Source organism: Salvelinus fontinalis, unplaced genomic scaffold (assembly GCF_029448725.1).
Source record: "Salvelinus fontinalis isolate EN_2023a unplaced genomic scaffold, ASM2944872v1 scaffold_0071, whole genome shotgun sequence".
Classification (NCBI taxonomy): domain Eukaryota; kingdom Metazoa; phylum Chordata; class Actinopteri; order Salmoniformes; family Salmonidae; genus Salvelinus; species Salvelinus fontinalis.
This window is the reverse complement of record NW_026600280.1, coordinates 342,482-363,287: the sequence shown is the minus strand read 5'-3', so window position 1 is coordinate 363,287 and position 20,806 is coordinate 342,482. Positions and strand designations below refer to the sequence as shown.

At 42.0% G+C, this 20,806-nt stretch overlaps 2 protein-coding genes across 4 annotated transcripts in view; one reads left to right on the top strand and one right to left on the bottom strand.

Annotated features, from left to right (window-relative positions):
• The window catches only part of LOC129842851 (zinc finger protein 664-like), a 295,528-nt gene that overhangs the window by 36,951 nt on the left and 237,771 nt on the right, over nucleotides 1-20,806 (bottom strand). The gene's annotated exons all lie outside the window — the stretch shown is intronic.
• LOC129842846 (zinc finger protein OZF-like) lies at nucleotides 2,746-14,781 on the top strand. 3 transcript variants are annotated; one of them, XM_055911524.1, is made up of 3 exons: nucleotides 2,746-2,846; nucleotides 4,103-4,349; nucleotides 11,806-14,781. In XM_055911524.1, the coding sequence occupies exons 2-3, from the start codon at nucleotides 4,247-4,249 to the stop codon at nucleotides 13,038-13,040; spliced, it is 1,338 nt and encodes a 445-aa protein (XP_055767499.1). In that variant the 5' UTR covers nucleotides 2,746-2,846; nucleotides 4,103-4,246; the 3' UTR covers nucleotides 13,041-14,781. The 3 variants fall into 3 exon arrangements, with proteins under 3 accessions (XP_055767499.1, XP_055767500.1, XP_055767498.1); XM_055911525.1 differs by having other exon boundaries at nucleotides 2,780-2,846; nucleotides 3,280-4,349; XM_055911523.1 differs by lacking the exon at nucleotides 2,746-2,846 and adding an exon at nucleotides 3,212-3,362.

Sequence of the window (20,806 nt, the reverse complement as noted above, 5' to 3'; positions counted from 1 at the left end):
GTGTTCTGTCATTCATGGGGACAATATATCAATGCCAAGTCTAAGTGTAGAACTTGAAAATTCATGCCCCTTGGGTGCTGCCATAGAGTTACATTAGAAGTGCCCATCCAAGAAGGCTCAAGGTCATTGTCCACTGATAAAATTACGTCAAATCATGTGATATCTACAGTCGCTTTGATTGGACTGATCATGTCAACAACTTACTTTCAAAATCTGAGCTAGCAGTCATCATCATGAATCAAGTTGACAATCTACTGGCAAATCCTTTTTAATCTTTGTCATATGAAGAGAAATAATGAGAAATTATAGATAAAACGTATCGGTGCTCATCGGCCATTGGACAAACAATACACAACAAGTTGGAAATGGCAAATTCAACAATGAGTGGTTTGGAAGGAATCAGTGGCTAACTGCAAGCTTTGCAAAGCAATCATTAGCCTGCTATTCAGTTGAGTGGCTGTGTGGTCCCAAGTCTAAGATTATGGGGCTCTTTTCCTAGTTTAAAATTGTAAACATTTAACATTGGCCGTGCTGGCAATGAAGCTTGATTTGTGCCGCCCTCAAAACAACTTAACTCGGTACTGCAAAATCTGACTTGAGTGAGTTCAAGACAACTGGGAACTCGGGGGGAAAACAATCCACGACTGGGAAAATACGTTTTAAACTTTCATCCAACTCGGAATTGTAAATTGGGAACTCGGGCCTCTTTCTACAGCTACGACCTGAAGATCACTGACGTCATCATGATTCCATTTTTTTTCTTTGAGTTGCCAGTTGTCTTGAAAGGACCATAAATCCAGAGAATGCCAGACTTTGATGACAAAGTTTGATGACAAAATATGCCCATGAAGGACTGCTGCCCCACCTTCCTGTTCAAGTGAGCACAACACAACAAGGTGAGTCCAAAAATGTCTTGTCTGCTGCTGCATAAATGATGTAACATGCCAGGGAGATATGTATACTGTAGCTAAGAAAGTAATACTAAGTGTATGTTGTGTAGTAAGATGTTAGTAGACCATGTGCCTCACCCTAATCATTTGGTCTATTTTCACCTCTTAATTTTGCCTACTGTTCTGACTTGGTGGTTCACATGTAGCCTATAACCTGTTTTATAGGAATATAATAATTGAATATTGTAAGGGTTTTCATTGTCTGCTTATATGCCCCTTAATTTATCCTACGGTTCTGACTATTCGTACAGGTAGAACACTGTAAGAACGGCCCATGTTCTGAATTCTGTTGCTTTGCATTTCAAAAGGGCAAATAGTTGTATTGACTCCGTCCTAGCTCGCTCATTAATGTCTTAATCGAAATTACAGATGGCCTCTTATCCGCTTTTCGTCCCCTTATGCCATAGTTTGTACATCTCAATTGTCAGTAGAAACCACATTTGTTGAAGCAAGTCAGCCATGTTTTTTTTAAAGGCAGTAAATGAGGCTGAATGAACTGTTTTGTTGCCAGACAAGGCTCCGTTGATAGCCAGGTGTAGTAGTGGTAAGTTGTTGGGACTATGCTGTTGGGTCAGCTTTATGTGGGACCTAACAGTTTGTGGGCACCGTTATTGTGCAATTAATGTATTGTTTAGTATTGTTTTGTGTAGTGGCTTTGCTGGCATGCATCCCACTTTTTAATTTAATCAGGCAAGTCAGTTAAGAACAAATTCTTATTTACAATGACGGCCAACCCCGGACGATGCTGGGCCAATTGTGCGCTTCCCTATGGGACTCACAATCACGGCCGGATGTGATTCAGCCTGGATTCGAACCAGGGTCTGTAGTGATGCCTCTTGCACTGAGATGCAGTTTCTTAGACAGCTGAGCCACCCGGGAGCCGCTAAAAGGTTTGCGCCCAACGTCGGGCAGGAGTTTGACGGCACTGAGGAAGCTATGGCAGTGGATGGCCAGCAACCTGTTGAGATTCATAATGTCGTTTACCAGTTAAAGGATACCGATTGTAAAGATTAATTGTACGTGCGGCTGAAAGGTTTTTGGGAGTTCAGGAATTGACATTGGAAGCATTGCACGCAGTGGTGGAAAAAGTACCCAATTGTCATACTTGAGTAAAAGTAAAGATACTTGAGTCCTTTATTATCAAGGTAAAAGTGAAAGCAACCCAGTAAAATACTACTTGAGTAAAAGTCTAAAAGTATTTGGTTTCGACATATACATAAGTATCAAAAGTAAATGTAATTGCTAAAATATACTTATGTATCAAAAGTAAAAGTATAAATAATGTAATAAATAAAACCCTACTCCTCCACCAGAGCGTCCAGTGTGGCTCTGAACGCTCCGAGAGCGATACGAACTGACAATCTGACAACGCTCTGAATTTACGAACGCCCAAGCGCACTCTGCCACTCCAGATTGAATGTAAGATCACACCCATAATTTACAAACAAAGCATTTATGTTTAGTGAGTCCGACAGATCAGATGCAGTAGGGATGTTTGAATTGAACAATTTTCCTATATATATCATACACTGTAGTTTGAATAGGACTGTGACTGAAGATGTTCCACCCTACGAGGCCCATGAGACTGTGTAGGGATGTGAATTGAATAGGACTGTGACTGAAGGAGTGGGAAGTTTTTATTTATCTATTTTTGTATTTTGTTTTGATGTTGTTCCCCCTGCCCTTTTCCTCATTGGACGTGTATCTTTGTCTAAAGTTTACTAACCGTACAGTAGGTGGCGGCAGACACGTTATATTTGTGTAAATGTCAGTGTACCAGAGAAGAAGACGCTGTTGAACTGTCGTAGTGGGGAACAGGAAGTTCCGGGTAGAAAACGACAGACCTGTGTTGTTATGTCGATAGTGGTTGTGTCCGTTTCAACTGTATTATTGTAGGTATGTAATAGCACGTTTAAACTTTCTAACGTCGAAAGAATATATAACATGCTAGGTAACAAATCCGTCAAGGTATTTTCACGTTTGGTAAAGGTTTAAATTGTATGTGTTATTTTGGGGTCAAACCGAGTGAGTGAAGAACGTGTTTAAAAACGATTTTACAAGTCACTTAGGTAGACTTCGGGTTTGTATGAGTGTATGAACATAATTTCGTCAGTCATTTCATAAAGATTCCACTTATTTGAGTTCGTTTTTACATGTTCTTGGTTTTGTGTAAAATGTTGTTTATGAGCTGGTAAATAGCCTCGTCCGAACCATCCTGATCTCGCGAGTTTACATACACTGTTTCGTAAATGTAAGCTCGCGAGATCAGTATGATTCGGACGAGGCTCTTCAAATGGCGGCTTCAACGGTTTCGGTCGTCTCTCTCTAGGAGTTTACTCGCGGTGAAATGGCGACATGAGGCTGTGTGATGGAGTGTCAAAATAGAGGGAAGCTAACTTCACCATTTGGAGAGTGAGGCCAACTGCATGGAATGGGGTCGATTAATGCGGATGAATCGGAGCTCGTATCAAACTCATTCCATGGAGGTCCAAGTGTCTGCGGGTTTTCGCTCCACCCTTGTACTTGATTAATGAATGAAGGTCACTAATTATAAAGGAACTCCCCTCATCTGATTGTCTTGGTTATAATTGAAATTGAGAAGAAAAAAAATACCAGCGGAGACTCGGCCCTCAATGGAATGAGTTTGACAACCCTGAAACAATGGAAATGGAGAGAGAGTTTGAGAAGCAACAGCTGTGCTGGAATGCGATCAATGTGGGGGACATTTCTGATATGGAGCGGGAGGATGAGGGCCTAGAATGTGAATGGTCTGTAGTGGAAAGACAGGAAGAACAGAGTAGTAATGTGTCACAGTGGAAAGTTGGGATGGTGTTTGAGGAGACAACAGGGCCTCATTTACACCCTATCTGATTAACCAAGGCCGTAAAGAGAGAGGTGAAGTTAAACTGGGCTGCATCTGTGTAAATGAGAACTTGTTCTGAACTATTCTACCTGGTTAAATAATGGTGAAATAAAACATTTAAGATGGCAGATTGTTAATATCATGTGCTAGTCAGGTTCAGCAAGGGAATATTATTCAATTGGATAATCATAATGGGACGAAGCTCAGAAGCCATGACCCTGGAACTTATGCTAAATTGAAGGGAGTAATCTGAGGTCCCTTTTGTGTCCGTTTGTCTTTATTACTACAGGCCGACTCAGATTAAGTCTGAGGCCGGTAACATCAACAGTGAGGACAAACCCAGCCTGCCTCTCTCCTTCCACACTGAGTAGAAACCTAGTCACTGGGTCCTGATTGTGACAGTGGAGCCCAGTTTGCACTGCAGGATCCAGAGATGGCATCAGTGAAGCTGGAAGACTGCAGTCAAACACTGGAGCTGAATGTCAACATTAAAGATGAAGAAGAGGAGGAGGAGATTAGGACAACTGTTAGTCATGGTAAGAGCAGGTTCTATCTATAAATTATCTTCATAAATTAGACCTCCATAAATTATGACCAGTCTATTGCTAGGTAGAATTCTGTAAATCTGACATCACACATCCCTGAAAACCTCAAGACTTCACAGCGAAGCAAAATATTTTAAAACTTGTAACGCCTGCCTTTGCCCAAACATTGTCTCAAAAACGTTGAAAATGTTTAATACCCTCAATCACCAAGTTAGGCATACCTCATTTCAAAATAGGCCATGGCATCATCAATGTCAATATTGAATTATAATTTGTTTGCTGCACAGAATATCAGATCTCAACGATTGGAGAAGTGATGAACATAACCAGTAGACTACCACAACCTGATGATTTATATCTGATACATATATATTTTATATTTTATATATCAAGTTGTAGAAACATCTCAAGGATGATCAGGTGCATCCTGTTTCCACTGAACTCAATTTTGAGTCTGTCTTGTTTTTTTAATTTGTAAAAATTTGCCAAAATTTCTAACCCTGTTTTAGCTTTGTCAGTATGGGGTATTGTGTGTAGATTTCAGATGATATTTGATCTAATTTTAGAATAAGGCTGTAACATAACAATGTGGGAAAAGTCAAGGGGTCTGAATACTTTCCGAGGGTACTGTCAGACCCCTTCCCATTTTTCCCATTTTGGTACGTTACAGCCTTTTTCTAAAATTGATTACATGTTTTCCTCGTCAATCTACACACAATACCCCATAATGCCAAAGCCAAAACATGTTTTTAGAAATTATTGCAAATGTATGTAAAAAATGATAAGAATTGCTTATTTACATACATTTTCAGACCTTTTGCTATGAGATGATCCTTGAGATGTTTCTACAACTTGGAGTCCACCTGTGGTAAATTCAATTGATTGGACATGATTTGGACAGGCACACACCTGTCTATTTAAGGTCCCACAGTTGACAGTGCATGTCAGAGTTAAAACCAAGTCATGAGGTGGAAGGATTTGTCCGTAGAGCTCCGAGACAGGATTGTGTCGGCACAGATCTGGGGACCGGTACCAAAACATTTCTGCAGCATTAAAGGTCCCCAAGAACACAGAGGCCTCCATCATCCTTCAATGGAAGAAGTTTGGAACCACCAAGACTCTTCCTAGAGCTGGCCACCCGGCCAAACTGAGCAATCGGGGGAGAAGGGCCTTGGTCAGGGAGGTAACCAAGAACCCGATGGTCACTCTGACAGAGCTCCAGAGTTCCTCTATGGAACTCTTCCTCTATGTAGAGTGCCCAGTGTTTTGAAGTTATATGAAATGAGTCTGTGTAGTTACTAACCCTTGTGATGTTGAGTGGAGGATGATATAGCTCATAATTTTCACGACTTTTGCCTCTTTTTAGTTTTTGACTCCTACCCAGTTTTAGAATAGTTTTATTCCCATTCCCATACAGCCTACTGAAATGAATACATACACTACCGTTGAAACATTTAGGGTCACTTAGAAATGTCCTTGTTTTTGAAAGAAATTTACTTTTTTCCCCTCCATTAAAATAACATCAAATTGATAATTAATACAGTAGACATTGTTAATGTTGTAAATGACTATTGTAGCTGGAAACAAGTGTTTTTTTTTTTATTGGAATATCTACATAGGTGTACAGAGGCCCATTATCAGCAACCATCACTCCTGTGATCCAATGGCACGTTGTGTTAGCTAATCCAAGTTGATCATTTTAAAAGGCTAATTGATCATTAGAAAACCCTTTTGCAATTATGTTAGCACAGCTGAAAACTGTGGTTCTGATTTAAAGAAGCAATAAAACTGGCCTTCTTTAGACTAGTTGAGGATCTGGGTCATTTGTCGGTTCGATTACAGGATCAAAATGGCCAGAAACAAAGGCCTTTCTTCTGAAACTCGTCAGTCTATTCTTGTTCTGAGAAATGAAGGCTATTTTATGCGAGAAATTGACACGAAACTGAAGATCTCGTACAACGCTGTGAACTGCTCTCTTCACAGAACAGCGCAAACAGTCTCTAACCAGAATAGTGTCTAGAAGGCCAGCATCCCGGAGTCGCCTCTTCACAGTTGACTTTGAGACTGTTGTATTGCGTGTACTATTTAATGAAGCTGCCAGTTGAGGACTTGTGAGACGTCTGTTTCTCAAACTAGACACTAATGTACTTGTCCTCTTGCCCAGTTGTGCACCGGGGCCTCCCACTCCACTTTCTATTCTGGTTAAAGCCAGTTTGCGGTATTCTCTGAAGGGAGCAGTACACAGCGTTGTACGAGATCTTTAGCTGTTTCCAGCTACAATAGTGATTTACAACATTAACAATGTCTACATTGTATTTCTGATCAATTTGACGAAAAATGAGCTTTTCTTTCAAGAACAAGGACATTTGTAAGTGACTCCAATCTTTTGAATTCATTCATTTATTTCACCACTAATGGTAGTGTATTTATTTATTTATTTTTAATTTACTTTTATTTAACTTCCTTAGCGTACTGGTTATTGTCCGGAATTTCAGATGACTGACGTGCCCAAAGTAAACTGCCTGTAAACTGCCCAGAAGCTAGGATATGCATATACTAGATAGCATTGGATAGAAAGCACTCTGAAGTTTCTAAAACTGTTAAAATAATGTATGTGAGTATAACAGAACTGATATGGCAGGTGAAAACCTGAGGAAATCCATCCGGAATTTTTGTTTTGAGCTCAAAGGTTTTTCAATGCTTGCCAATGGGATATACAATGCCGGGTTGGAGCGAGTAGTCGCATTTCGCTTCGCTCCACAGGTAGTATTACATTTAATTTCATTACAGTAGAACGGTTTGATTTGTTTGATCTTAGCACTTTTTTCTTAGCTAGCTACATAGCCGTCTTTGTATCAAAGATAATTGTGTAGTTTAGATTATTATCGAATTATCGAATCTTCTAACGTTGTCAACACTGCTAGCTAGCCAGCTAGCCAACTTCTACCGAATCATTACAACGGAACGATTTGATTAGTGTAGTGTTAGCTAGCTACATAGTTGTCTTTGCTGTCCTTGTATCTAAGATAATTGTGTAGTTTAGACTAATTATCTGGCCAGTTATCGAGGTTACCTAGCCAGTTATCGAGGCTACCTAGCCAGCAACACTTTCAAACAAAGTCAACAACGCAGCCACTGCTAGCTAGCCTACTTCACCAGTCAGCAGTATTGCATCATTTTAGTCAATAAGATTTTTGCTACGTAAGCTTAACTTTCTGAACATTCGAGACGTGTAGTCCACTTGTCATTCCAATTTCCTTTGCATTAGCGTAGCCTCTTCTGTAGCCTGTCAACTATGTGTCTGTCTATCCCTGTTCTCTCCTCTCTGCACAGACCATACAAACGCTTCACACCGCGTGGCCGCTGCCACCCTAACCTGGTGGTCCCAGCCCGCACGACCCACGTGGAGTTCCAGGTGTCCGGTAGCCTCTGGAACTGCCGATCTGCGGCCAACAAGGCAGAGTTCATCTCAGCCTATGCTTCCCTCCAGTCCCTCGACTTCTTGGCACTGACGGAAACATGGATTACCACAGATAACACTGCTACTCCTACTGCTCTCTCCTCGTCTGCCCACGTGTTCTCTCACACCCCGAGAGCTTCTGGTCAGCGGGGTGGTGGCACTGGGATCCTCATCTCTCCCAAGTGGACATTCTCTCTTTCTCCCCTGACCCATCTGTCTATCGCCTCCTTTGAATTCCATGCTGTCACAGTTACCAGCCCTTTCAAGCTTAACATCCTTATCATTTATCGCCCTCCAGGTTCCCTTGGAGAGTTCATCAATGAGCTTGGCGCCTTGATAAGTTCCTTCCCTGAGGATGGCTCACCTCTCACAGTTCTGGGTGACTTTAACCTCCCCACGTCTACCTTTGACTCATTCCTCTCTGCCTCCCTCTTTCCACTCCTCTCCTCTTTTGACCTCACCCTCTCACCTTCCCCCCTACTCACAAGGCAGGCAATACGCTTGACCTCATCTTTACTAGATGCTGTTCTTCCACTAATCTCATTGAAACTCCCCTCCAAGTCTCCGACCACTATCTTGTATCCTTTTCCCTCTCACTCTCATCCAACACTTCCCACTCTGCCCCTACTCGGATGGTATCGCGCCGTCCAAACCGTCGCTCTCTCTCGCCCGCTACTCTCTCCTCTTCCATCCTATCATCTCTTCCCTCTGCTCAAACCTTCTCCAACCTATCTCCTGATTCTGCCCCCTCAACCCTCCTCTCCTCTCCTCCCTTTCTGCATCCTTTGACTCTCTATGTCCCCTATCCTCCAGGCCGGCTCGGTCCTCCCCTCCTGCGCCGTGGCTCGACGACTCATTGCGAGCTCACAGAACAGGGCTCCGGGCAGCCGAGCGGAAATGGAGGAGAACTCGCCTCCCTGCGGACCTGGCATCCTTTCACTCCCTCCTCTCTACATTTTCCTCTTCTGTCTCTGCTGCAAAAGCCACTTTCTACCACTCTAAATTCCAAGCATCTGCCTCTAACCCTAGGAAGCTCTTTGCCACCTTCTCCCCCCTCCTGAATCCTCCCCCCCCCCCCCTCCTCCCTCTCTGCGGATGACTTCGTCAACCATTTCAAAAAGAAGGTCGACGTCATCCGATCCTCGTTTGCTAAGTCAAACGACACCGCTGGTTCTGCTCACACTGCCCTACCCTGTGCTCTGACCTCTTTCTCCCCTCTCTCTCCAGATGAAATCTCGCGTCTAGTGACGGCCGGCCGCCCAACAACCTGCCCGCTTGACCCTATCCCCTCCTCTCATCTCCTGACCATTTCCGGAGACCTTTTCCCTTACCTCACCTCGCTCATCAACTCATCCTTGACCGCTGGCTACGTCCCTTCCGTCTTCAAGAGAGCGAGAGTTGCACCCCTTCTGAAAAAACCTACACTCGATCCCTCCGATGTCAACAACTACAGACCAGTATCCCTTCTTTCTTTTCTCTCCAAAACTCTTGAACGTGCCGTCCTTGGCCAGCTCTCCTGCTATCTCTCTCAGAATGACCTTCTTCATCCAAATCAGTCAGGTTTCAAGACTAGTCATTCAACTGAGACTGCTCTTCTCTGTGTCACGGAGGCGCTCTGCACTGCTAAAGCTAACTCTCTCTCCTCTGCTCTCATCCTTCTAGACCTATCGGCTGCCTTCGATACTGTGAACCATCAGATCCTCCTCTCCACCCTCTCCGAGTTGGGCATCTCCGGCGCGGCCCACGCTTGGATTGCGTCCTACCTGACAGGTCGCTCCTACCAGGTGGCGTGGCGAGAATCTGTCTCCTCACCACGTGCTCTCACCACTGGTGTCCCCCAGGGCTCTGTTCTAGGCCCTCTCCTATTCTCGCTATACACCAAGTCACTTGGCTCTGTCATAACCTCACATGGTCTCTCCTATCATTGCTATGCAGACGACACACAACTAATCTTCTCCTTTCCCCCTTCTGATGACCAGGTGGCGAATCGCATCTCTGCATGTCTGGCAGACATATCAGTGTGGATGACGGATCACCACCTCAAGCTGAACCTCGGCAAGACGGAGCTGCTCTTCCTCCCGGGGAAGGACTGCCCGTTCCATGATCTCGCCATCACGGTTGACAACTCCATTGTGTCCTCCTCCCAGAGCGCTAAGAACCTTGGCGTGATCCTGGACAACACCCTGTCGTTCTCAACTAACATCAAGGCGGTGACCCGTTCCTGTAGGTTCATGCTCTACAACATCCGCAGAGTACGACCCTGCCTCACACAGGAAGCGGCGCAGGTCCTAATCCAGGCACTTGTCATCTCCCGTCTGGATTACTGCAACTCGCTGTTGGCTGGGCTCCCTGCCTGTGCCATTAAACCCCTACAACTCATCCAGAACGCCGCAGCCCGTCTGGTGTTCAACCTTCCCAAGTTCTCTCACGTCACCCCGCTCCTCCGCTCTCTCCACTGGCTTCCAGTTGAAGCTCGCATCCGCTACAAGACCATGGTGCTTGCCTACGGAGCTGTGAGGGGAACGGCACCTCCGTACCTTCAGGCTCTGATCAGGCCCTACACCCAAACAAGGGCACTGCGTTCATCCACCTCTGGCCTGCTCGCCTCCCTACCTCTGAGGAAGTACAGTTCCCGCTCAGCCCAGTCAAAACTGTTCGCTGCTCTGGCACCCCAATGGTGGAACAAACTCCCTCACGACGCCAGGACAGCGGAGTCAATCACCACCTTCCGGAGACACCTGAAACCCCACCTCTTTAAGGAATACCTAGGATAGGATAAAGTAATCCTTCTAACCCCCCCCCCCCCCTTAAAAGATTTAGATGCACTATTGTAAAGTGGCTGTTCCACTGGATATCATAAGGTGAATGCACCAATTTGTAAGTCCCTCTGGATAAGAGCGTCTGCTAAATGACTTAAATGTAAATATAAATGTACAATAGATAGGACCCAGATTGCAGTTCCTATGGCTTCCACTAGATGTCACCAGTCTTTAGAATGGGTTTCAGGTATTTGTAGTTTTTCCAGGGTGTCCCCCATTAGAAAAGTAGTCATGTTGCGTGCATCAACGACAGTGCGCTCTTCGTTATTTATTTTTGCTATTGAACACACTATTCTCAGTCTTTAATATTATTGTTTATTTAGATATTAGAATACCTGAGGATTTATTAGAAACATCGTTTGACTTGTTTGACGAACTTTACCAGTAACTTTTTGGATTGGTTTGTGTGCATGTTGAATGAGTGAATTACTGAATCAAGCGTGCCAAGTAAACTGACATTTTTGGGATATAATGAAGGACTTCATCGAACAAAACGACCATTCATTGTGTAGCTGAGACCCTTGGGATTGCAATCAGAGGACGATCTTCAAAGGTAAGAGATTTATTTAATTGCTGTCTGTGATTTTGTGACGCCTGTGCTGGTTGAAAAAGTATTTTGACGTGGGGCGCAGTCCTCAGATAATCGCATGGTATGCTTTCTCCGTAAAGCCTTTTTGAAATCTGACAACGCAGTTGGATTAACAAGAAGCTATTAAATGATGTAAGACACTTGTATTTTCATGAATGTTTAATATTTCGATTTTTGGAACAAATTCTTATTTTCAATGACGGCTTTGGAACAGTGGGTTAACTGCCTTATTCAGGGTAAGAACAACAGAATTTTACATTGTCAGCTCAGGGATTCAATCTTGCAACCTTTCAGTTGCTCTAACCACTAGGCTACCTGTCACCCGGTATGGCCAGAAGAGGACTGGTCACCACTCTGAGTCTGGTTCCTCTCTACGTTTCTTCCTAGGTTCCTGCTTTCTAGGGAGTTTTTTTGTGGCCACTGTGCTTCTACATCTGCATTGCTTGCTCTTTGGGGATTTTAGGCTGGGTTTCTGTTCAGCACCTTGTGATAACTACTGATGTAAAAATGGCTTCATGAACTACATTTGATTGACATGTATATCACACCAACTGACTGGTTCTTCTGATTTTCACACAGGATACCATGTTGAGACATTCTCTATATCCAGTGAGCATCAGCAGGAAGATCAGAGAGCTAAGAGGTCTCACCACTGCCCACATTGTGGGAAGATTTTCCCATTTCTATCAAATCTAAAAATACACCTAAGAAAACACACAGGAGAGAAGCCTTACTCCTGCCCTGACTGTGGAACTAGTTTCTCTCAACTTGCCCACTTAAAATCACATGAACGTATACATACAGAGGAGAAGCCTTACGTCTGCTCTGACTGTGGAAAATGTTTTAAAATATCAACTCAGCTCAAAGTTCATCAGAGAACACACACAGGAGAGAAGCCTTATTACTGCTCTGACTGTGGAAAATGTTTTAAAACATCAAATGTGCTAAAAGTTCATCGGAGAACACACACAGGAGAGAAGCCTTTCTTCTGCTCTGACTGTGGGGCGAGTTTCTCTCATCTGGGCACCTTAAAAATACACCAACTTATACACACCGGAGAGAAGCCTTACGTCTGCTCTGACTGTGGAACTAGTTTCTCTCATCTGGGCACCTTAAAAACACACCAACTTATACACACCGGAGAGAAGCCTTACTCCTGCTCTGACTGTGGAAAATGCTACAAAACATCAGCTGAGCTAAAAGTTCATCAGAGAACACACACAGGAGAGAAGCCGTATTACTGCTCTGACTGTGGAACTAGTTTCTCGAAATTTTCCCACTTAAAAACACATGAACGAATACATACAGGAGAGAAGCCTTACGTCTGCTCTGACTGTGGGGCGAGTTTCTCTCATCTGGGCACCTTAAAAACACACCAACGTATACACACAGGAGAGAAGCCTTACATCTGCTCTGATTGTGGAACTAGTTTCTCTCAACTTTCCCATTTAAAAACACATGAACGTATACACACAGGAGAGAAGCCTTACGTCTGCTCTGACTGTGGAAAATGCTTCACAACATCAACTCATCTAAAAGTTCATCAGAGAACACACACAGGAGAGAAGCCTTATTACTGCTCTAAATGTGGAAAACGTTTTAAAACATCAAATGAGCTAAAAGTTCATCAGAGAACACACACAGGAGAGAAGCCTTATTACTGCTCTGACTGTGGAAAACGTTTTAAAACATCAAATGAGCTAAAAGTTCATCAGAGAACACACACAGGAGAGAAGCCTTATTACTGCTTTGACTGTAGAAAACGTTTTAAAACATCAACTCAGCTAGAAGTTCATCAGAAGACTCACACATGAGAGAAGCCTGCTGACATCTTCTCTGATTATTGGGTGAGTTTCTCTCACCATAGCAACTTAACACACCAATGTATACACACAGGGGAGAAGCCTTACTCCTACTCTGTGGAGGGGTGGGAGTGTAAGTCAAACGTCTAGCCAAAGGCTGCGTGTTTGAATCTCATCAAGGAGGACTTAAGCATTTTAGCTAATTAGCAACTTTGCAATTTTTACTTATGTCAGCATGTTAGCTTAGCATGCAACTACTTAGCATGTTAGCTAATCTTTCCCCTAAAACAAAACTCTACCTTAAACCCCTCACCCCTAACCTAGCTAACGTTAGCAACAACACATTGGAATTCGTAACATATCATACATATTACAAGTTCGTAACATATTGTATGAATAGCAATGCGTAACATAACATATGAATTGTAATTCTTAACATCTGATACGTCCTACAAGTCGTATTATACTGAACAACAATCTAAACACAACAATTTCAAAGATTTACAGTTTTTAAAAGGAAATCATTCAATTGAAATAAATGAGGCCCTAATCTATGTATTTCACATGACTGGACAGGGGCTCGGCCATGGGTGGGACTTGGAAGGGCATAGGCCCACTTGGGACCCAGGCCCAGCCAATCAGCATGAGTTTTTCCCCACAAAAGGTCTTTATTCCAGACCGAAATACTACTCAGCCCCCCTCAGACAGAAGGTCCAGGGCTGCCGTGGTTACATGTGATCTGCAGTTGTGAGGCCGGTTGGATGTACTGCCAAATTCTCTAAAAGGACTTTAGAGGTGACTTATGGTAGAGATATAAATATTAAGTTCTCTGGCAACAGCTCTGGTGGACATTCCTGCAGTCATCATGACAATTGTACATTCCCTAAACTTGAGACATCTGTGACATTGTGTTGTGTGGCCTTTTATTGTCCCCCAGCACAAGGTGCACCTGTGTAATGATACTGCTGTTTTATCAGCATCTTTATATGCCACACCTGTCAGGTGGATGGATTATCTTGACAAAGGCTGAAATGCTCATTAACAGGGATATAAACAAAGTTGTGCACAACATTTGAGAGACATTAGCTTTTTGTGCATATGGAACATTGTTTGATTTTTTTTATTTCAGCTCATGAAACCAACACTTTACATGTTTAGTTTATATTTTAGTTCAGTTTATATTGGTAGTCCAATGTAATGTAACCTAACATACTAAATGGAGTGGCATGGCTGTGTTTTGTATAATATAATACGTTCTGCTCTGAGACCAGGTTGTCCCTCTGCATTATTCTGTGGGAAGGAGCTAGTAGACACTTTTTTTATTTATTGAACCTTTATTTAACTAGGCAAGTCAGTTAAGAACAAATTCTCATTTACAATGATGGCCAAGCAACAGTGGGTTAAAGTACCTTGTTCAGAGGCAAAACAACAGATTTTTACCTTGTCAGGTCAGGGATTTGATCTAGCAACCTTTTGGTTACTGGCCCAATGCTCTAACCACTTCCGCCCCTAACATGTATCAGATAGAGATGGTGTGATGATCAGTTTTCACCATTAGTTTGGGGGGGATTATTTTACAACTTTATTTAATGAGACACAGTTTATGAAATTAATACATGTGCTTATTAATTGTCTTTAAAACTAGATGAGTTATTTTAGTTACTGATCATGAATGTGTTTGGATAACTGCATTGAAGCAAACGTTATTGATCTGCCAATGAAAAATAAAGTTACATGATTATGTACTGGTCAACCTCTTCTCTTTAGTATTCAGTTCTTCATGTTAGATCTGACAGTATGAATGGTTCTTATGGTTCTATTCAGTTCTTCATATTAGATCTGACAGTATGAATGGTTCTTATGGTTGTATTCAGTTCTTCATATTAGATCTGACAGTATGAATGGTTCTTATGGTTGTATTCAGTTCTTCATATTAGATCTGACAGTATGAATGGTTCTTATGGTTGTATTCAGTTCTTCATATTAGATCTGACAGTATGAATGGTTCTTATGGTTGTATTCAGTTCTTCATATTAGATCTGACAGTATGAATGGTTCTTATGGGCTGAGTGCCTGGAGTGTTTTTGTATGACTACAGTCAGGAGTTCTCTCTGACCCTGTGATGTCACCAGTACATTAAGTACATTCATCTTAAGATAGCCAGGTGAGACAACCACATATCACAGTAAATACATTTCTCCTCAATTAGTCAGTGTCACATTATTATTATTTGTATTATTATTGTTATTATTTGTATTTTTTTTGGGGGGGGGGGGTACTCTTTAAAGACGTAGGGTTTCAGACCTTTTCGGGCAGATGGGCAGGGACTCTGCTGTCCTAGCATCAGATAGAAGCTGGTGCCTCCATTGGGGTGCCAGGACAGAGAAGTGCTTAGACTGGGCTGAGAGGGAGCTTGACCTCCTGTAGCAGTGGGACGGCCATGAGACCAGAGGTGTCAGAACTGAGTGCTCAGGTTGGGATACAGGGTTTGAGCATAGCCTGAAGGTAGAGATGGGGCAGTTCCTCTTGCTGCACCGTAAGTAAACACCATTGTCTTGTAGTGGATGTGAGCTTCGGCTGGAAGCCAGTGGAATGTACGGAGGAGCAGGGTGACATGGGGGAACTTGGGAAAGTTAAACACCCAGATGGACTGCAGTGTTTTAGATAAGTTCAGTGGCGACCCATCATTCAGGGCAGGTGAGCCACCTGTTTTGAGCCCCACAGTTTTAGCGCTAAAAAAGCGTGAAAAAAATGATCTGTTTGCAAACAATGTAAAAAAACAACATATATATAATTGAGTTATTAATTAAGCCGCATACAAACATGGTCTCTTTTTTGTTTTCTTGAGTAAGGCAACTCCAAAATGCAGGTGTTTCAGCCTAGCTCAGTGCTTTCTGTTGAGATGGGGCAAGCCAGCAGAAAATAAGGAGCTTTGCGCCGTGATTGGCTCAGTGTTCTGTCATTCATGGGGACAATACAACACTGCCAAGCCTAAGGGTAGAACTTGAAAATTCAAGCCCCGTGGGTGCTGCCATAGAGTTACATTAGAAGTGCCCATCCAAGAAGGCTCAAGGTCATTGTCCACAGATAAAATTATGTCAAATCATTTTATATCTACGGTCGCTTTGATTGGACTGATCATGTCAACATCATACTTTCAAAATCTGAGCTAGCAGTCATCATCATGAATCAAGTTGACAATCTACTGGCAAATCCTTTTTAATCTTTGTCATATGAAGAGAAATAATGAGAAATTATAGATTAAACGTATCGGTTCTCACCGGCCATTGGAGATAAACATTACAAAACAAGTTGGAATTTGCAAATTCAACAATGAGTGGTTTGTCAAGGAATCAGTGGCTAACTGCAAGCATTGCAAAGCAATCATTAGCCTGCTATTCAGTTGAGTGGCTGTGTGGTCCCAAGTCTAAGATTAAGGGGCTCTTTTCCTAGTTTAAAATTGTAAACATTTAACAGTGGCCGTGCTGTCAATGAAGCTTGATTTGTGCCGCGCTCAAAACAACTTCACTCGGTTCTGCAAAATCTGACTTGAGTGAGTTCAAGACAACTGGGAACTCGGGGGGAAAACAAGCTACGACTGAAAAATACTTTTTGAACTTTCATCCAACTCGGAATTGGGGCGGCAGCGTAGCCTATTGGCTAGAGCGTTGGACTAGTAACCGGAAGGTTGCAAGTTCAAATCCCCGAGCTGACAAGGTACAAATCTGTCGTTCTGCCCCTGAACAGGCAGTTAACCCACTGTTCCTAGGCCGTCATTGAAAATAAGAATTTGTTCTTAACTGACTTGCCTAGTTAAATAAAGGTAAAAAAAATAAAAATAAAAATAAAAAATTGTAAATTGGGAACTCAGGCCTTTTTCTACAGCTACGACCTGAAGATCGCTGACGTCATATTTTTTTTTACTGAGTTCCCAGTTGTCTTGAAAGCACCATAAATCCAGAGAAAGACAGACTTTGATGACAAAGTTTGATGACAAAATATGCCCACGAAGGACTGCCGTGCCACCTTCCTGTTCAAGTGAGCACAACACAACAAGGTGAGTCAAAAAATGTCTTGTAAGCTGTTGCATAAATGATGTAATATGCCAGGGAGATGTGTATACTGTAGCTAAGAAAGTAATACTAAGTGTATGTTGTGTAGTAAGATGTTAGTAGCCCATGTGCCTCACCTTGTGTGCCTCACCACTATTTTCACCTCTTAATTTTGCCCACTGTTCTGACTTGGTGGTTCACATGTAGCCTATAACCTGTTTTAGAGAAATGTAATCATTGAATATTGTAAGGGTTTTCATTGTCTGCTTATATGCCCCTTTATTTATCCTACGGTTTTGACTTGGCGCACAGGGAGAACACTGTAAGAACGGCCCATGTTCTGAATTTTGTCGCTGTGCATTTCAAAAGTGGTGAACAAATAGTTATATTGACTACGTCCGTCCAAGCTCGCTCATTAATGTCTTAATCGAAATTACAGATTGCCTCTTATCTGCTTTTCGTCCCCTTATGTCATAGTTTGTACATCTCAAATGTCAGTAGAAACCACATTTGTTTAACCTCTACTTCATCACCCTCCCGGATCCGGGATCCTCCTCATCAAAAAAGGCTAGGCTATGCTAGTCAGCTAACGGGACAGGGATATCATATAATATAATTTTCATGAAATCACAAGTCCAATACAGCAAATGAAAGATTAACATCTTGTGAATCCAGCCATCATTTCCGATTTTTCAAATGTTTTACAGCGAAAACACTATGTATTTCTATTAGCTAACCACAATAGCCAAACACACAACCGCATATTTTCACCATGTTTCCACCGCATAGGTAGCTTTCACAAAACCGACAAAATAGAGATAAAATTTGTCACTAACCAAGAAACAACTTCATCAGATGACAGTCTTATAACATGTTATACAATACATTTATGTTTTGTTCAAAAATGTGCATATTTGAGGTATAAATCATAGTTTTACATTGCAGCCACCATCAAAAATAGCACCAAAGCAGCCAGAATAATTACAGAGAGCAACGTGAAATACATAAATACTCATCATAAAACATTTATGAAAAAGACATGGTGTACAGCAAATGAAAGATAAACATCTTGTGAATCCAGTCAATATTTCAGATCTTTTAAGTGTTTTACAGTGAAAACACAATATAGAATTATATTAGCTTACCACAATAGCCAAACACACAACGGCATTTATTCACCGCAAAGGTAGCTTTCGCAAAAACCAGCAATAAATATAAAATGAATCACTAACCTTTGGACAACTTCATCAGATGACAGTCTTATAACATCATGTTATACAATACATTTATGTTTTGTTCGAAAATGTGCATATTTAGAGCTGCAAATCGTGGTTGTACATTGTGAATACGTAGCAACATTTTACCAGAATGTCCGGAGATATTTTGGACACTCACCTAATCTGACCAAAGAACTCATCATAAACTTTACATAGAAATACTTGTTGTATGGCAAATGAAAGATACACTGGTTCTTAATGCAACCGCTGTGTTAGATTTTTAAAAATAACTTTACTACAACATACAAAATACATTATTGTGAGACAGCGCTCACATATTCTCCGCCCTGTTGGATTCTACATATTCCACAGAAATACGAAATAACATCATAAATGTTTTCTTACTTTTGCTGAGCTTCCATCAGAATGTTGTACAAGGAGTCCTATTTCCAGAAGAAATCGTTGTTTGGTTTTAGAAGGTCCATTTCTTCTGTCGAATTCGCTCCACAATGCTAGCCAAGGTTGCTAACATTCCCATCCTCTCTTGGCGCAAAGAACGGAAAACTCCAAAAGTCCCAATAAACTGATAAAACTCGGTTGAAAAAACCTACTTTATGATGTTATTATCATATGTATCAAATAAAATCATAGCCGGAGATATTCGCCGTGTATACAGAACGCTTTTCAGAAGACAATGTCGAGGTCCCTCGCGCGCCATCGAAGACAAAGAAAATACCGGACCTGTCACTCCAAAAGCTCTTATTCGACCTCAGATCAAGCTAGACACCCCATTCCACCTTCCACTGCCTGTTGACATCTAGTGGAAGGCGTATGAAGTGCATACATATCGATAAATAAAAGCCAGTTGAATAGGCAGGCCCTGAAACAGAGCCTCGTTTTCAGATTTTTCACTTCTTGTATGGAAGTTTGCTGCCAAATGAGTTCTGTTTTACTCACAGATATAATTCAAACAGTTTTAGAAACTTCACAGTGTTTTCTATCCAATAGTAATAATAATATGCATATTGTACGAGGCCATTTAATTTGGGCACGATTTTTTCCAAAGTGAAAACAGCGCCCCCCTATTGACAAGAAAATGTTTTTTTTAAAGGCAGTGAATGAGGCTGAATGAACTGTTTCGCTGCCAGACAAGGTTCCACTGATAGCCAGGTGTAGCAGTGGTAAACTGTTGAGACTATGCTGTTGGGACAGCTTTATGTAGGCCCTAACAGTTTGTGGGCACCGTTTCAGTGCAATTAATGTATTGTTTAGTGTCTTGTTGTGTAGTGGCTTTGCTGGCAATGCATCCCACTTTTTAAAAATAGTTTTATTTAATCTTTATTTATCTAGCCAAGTCAGTTAAGAACAAATAGTTATTTAAAATGACGGCCTACCCCGGCCAAACCCGGACGATGCTGGGCCAATTGTGCGCTTCCCTGTGGGACTCCCAATCACGGCTGGATGTGATTCAGCCTGGATTCGAACCAGGGACTGTAGTGATGCAGTGCCTTAGACCACTGCGCCACTCGGGAGCCCTTAAAAGGTTTGCGCCCAACGTGGGGCAGGAGTTTGACGGCACAAGCAGGGAGCCCAGCCAACAGAGATTTGAGAAATGTTTTGGTTTTCTTCCTCAGATCTGTGCCTTGCAACAAACCTGTCTCGAAGCTCGACGGACAATTTCTTTGATTTCATTGCTTGGTTTTTGCTCTGACATGCACTGTCAACTGTGGGACCTTATATAGACAGGTGTGTTCCTTTCCAAATCATGTCCAATCATTTGAATTTACTACATGTGGACTCCAGACAAGTTGTAGAAACATCTCAAGGATGATCAATGGAAACTGGATGCACTTGAGCTCAATTTCAAGTCTGAGCAAAGGGTCTGAATACTTATGCAAATAAGCTGTTCATTTTTATACATTGGAAAATATTTCTAAAAACGTATTTTCACTTTGTCATTATGGGGTATAGTGTGTATATTGATGAGGGGGGAAAAATGCATTTAATCAATTTTCGTATAAGGCTGTAACGTAACAAAATGTGGAAAATGTCGTCATGGGGTCTTGTATAATGCCCTGTATATGTTTTAAACTACACATTTAAGGAACTGAAGTGGTAAACAATGAAATAATGGAAAATGCATGTTCAATGGTTATCTCTGTATTAGTATTACCCACATTAAAACACCTAGATAGAGCAGTGGTTCTCTCGGTATTAGTATTATCTCTGTATTACCCACGTTAAAACACCTAGGTAGAGCAGAGAGGACAGAGCATGTGGCTTTGTAACACACAGGTGTTTCATCTCCACACTGGGATGATTTTAACAGTGCAACGCCACACAGGCCTCATGCCTCTCAGGTAGGAGAGTACCAGAAATAAATGAATAAAAAACACAAAACTAATGAAGGAACACACAGTCACCAACAATATATCCCTGGCGTCAATACTTTCAACTTTCTCAGCTCGCTGTTACAGTACAGCACCACCAAATTCCATTTATTAAGTAA

Bases quoted from the DNA above. Each gene is read 5' to 3' on its own strand.
- LOC129842846 (XM_055911524.1), top strand. From the start codon at position 4,247: ATGGCATCAGTGAAGCTGGAAGACTGCAGTCAAACACTGGAGCTGAAT. The intron at 4,350-11,805 runs GTAAGAGCAGGT...ATTTTCACACAG, and splicing joins TAGGACAACTGTTAGTCATG to GATACCATGTTGAGACATTC.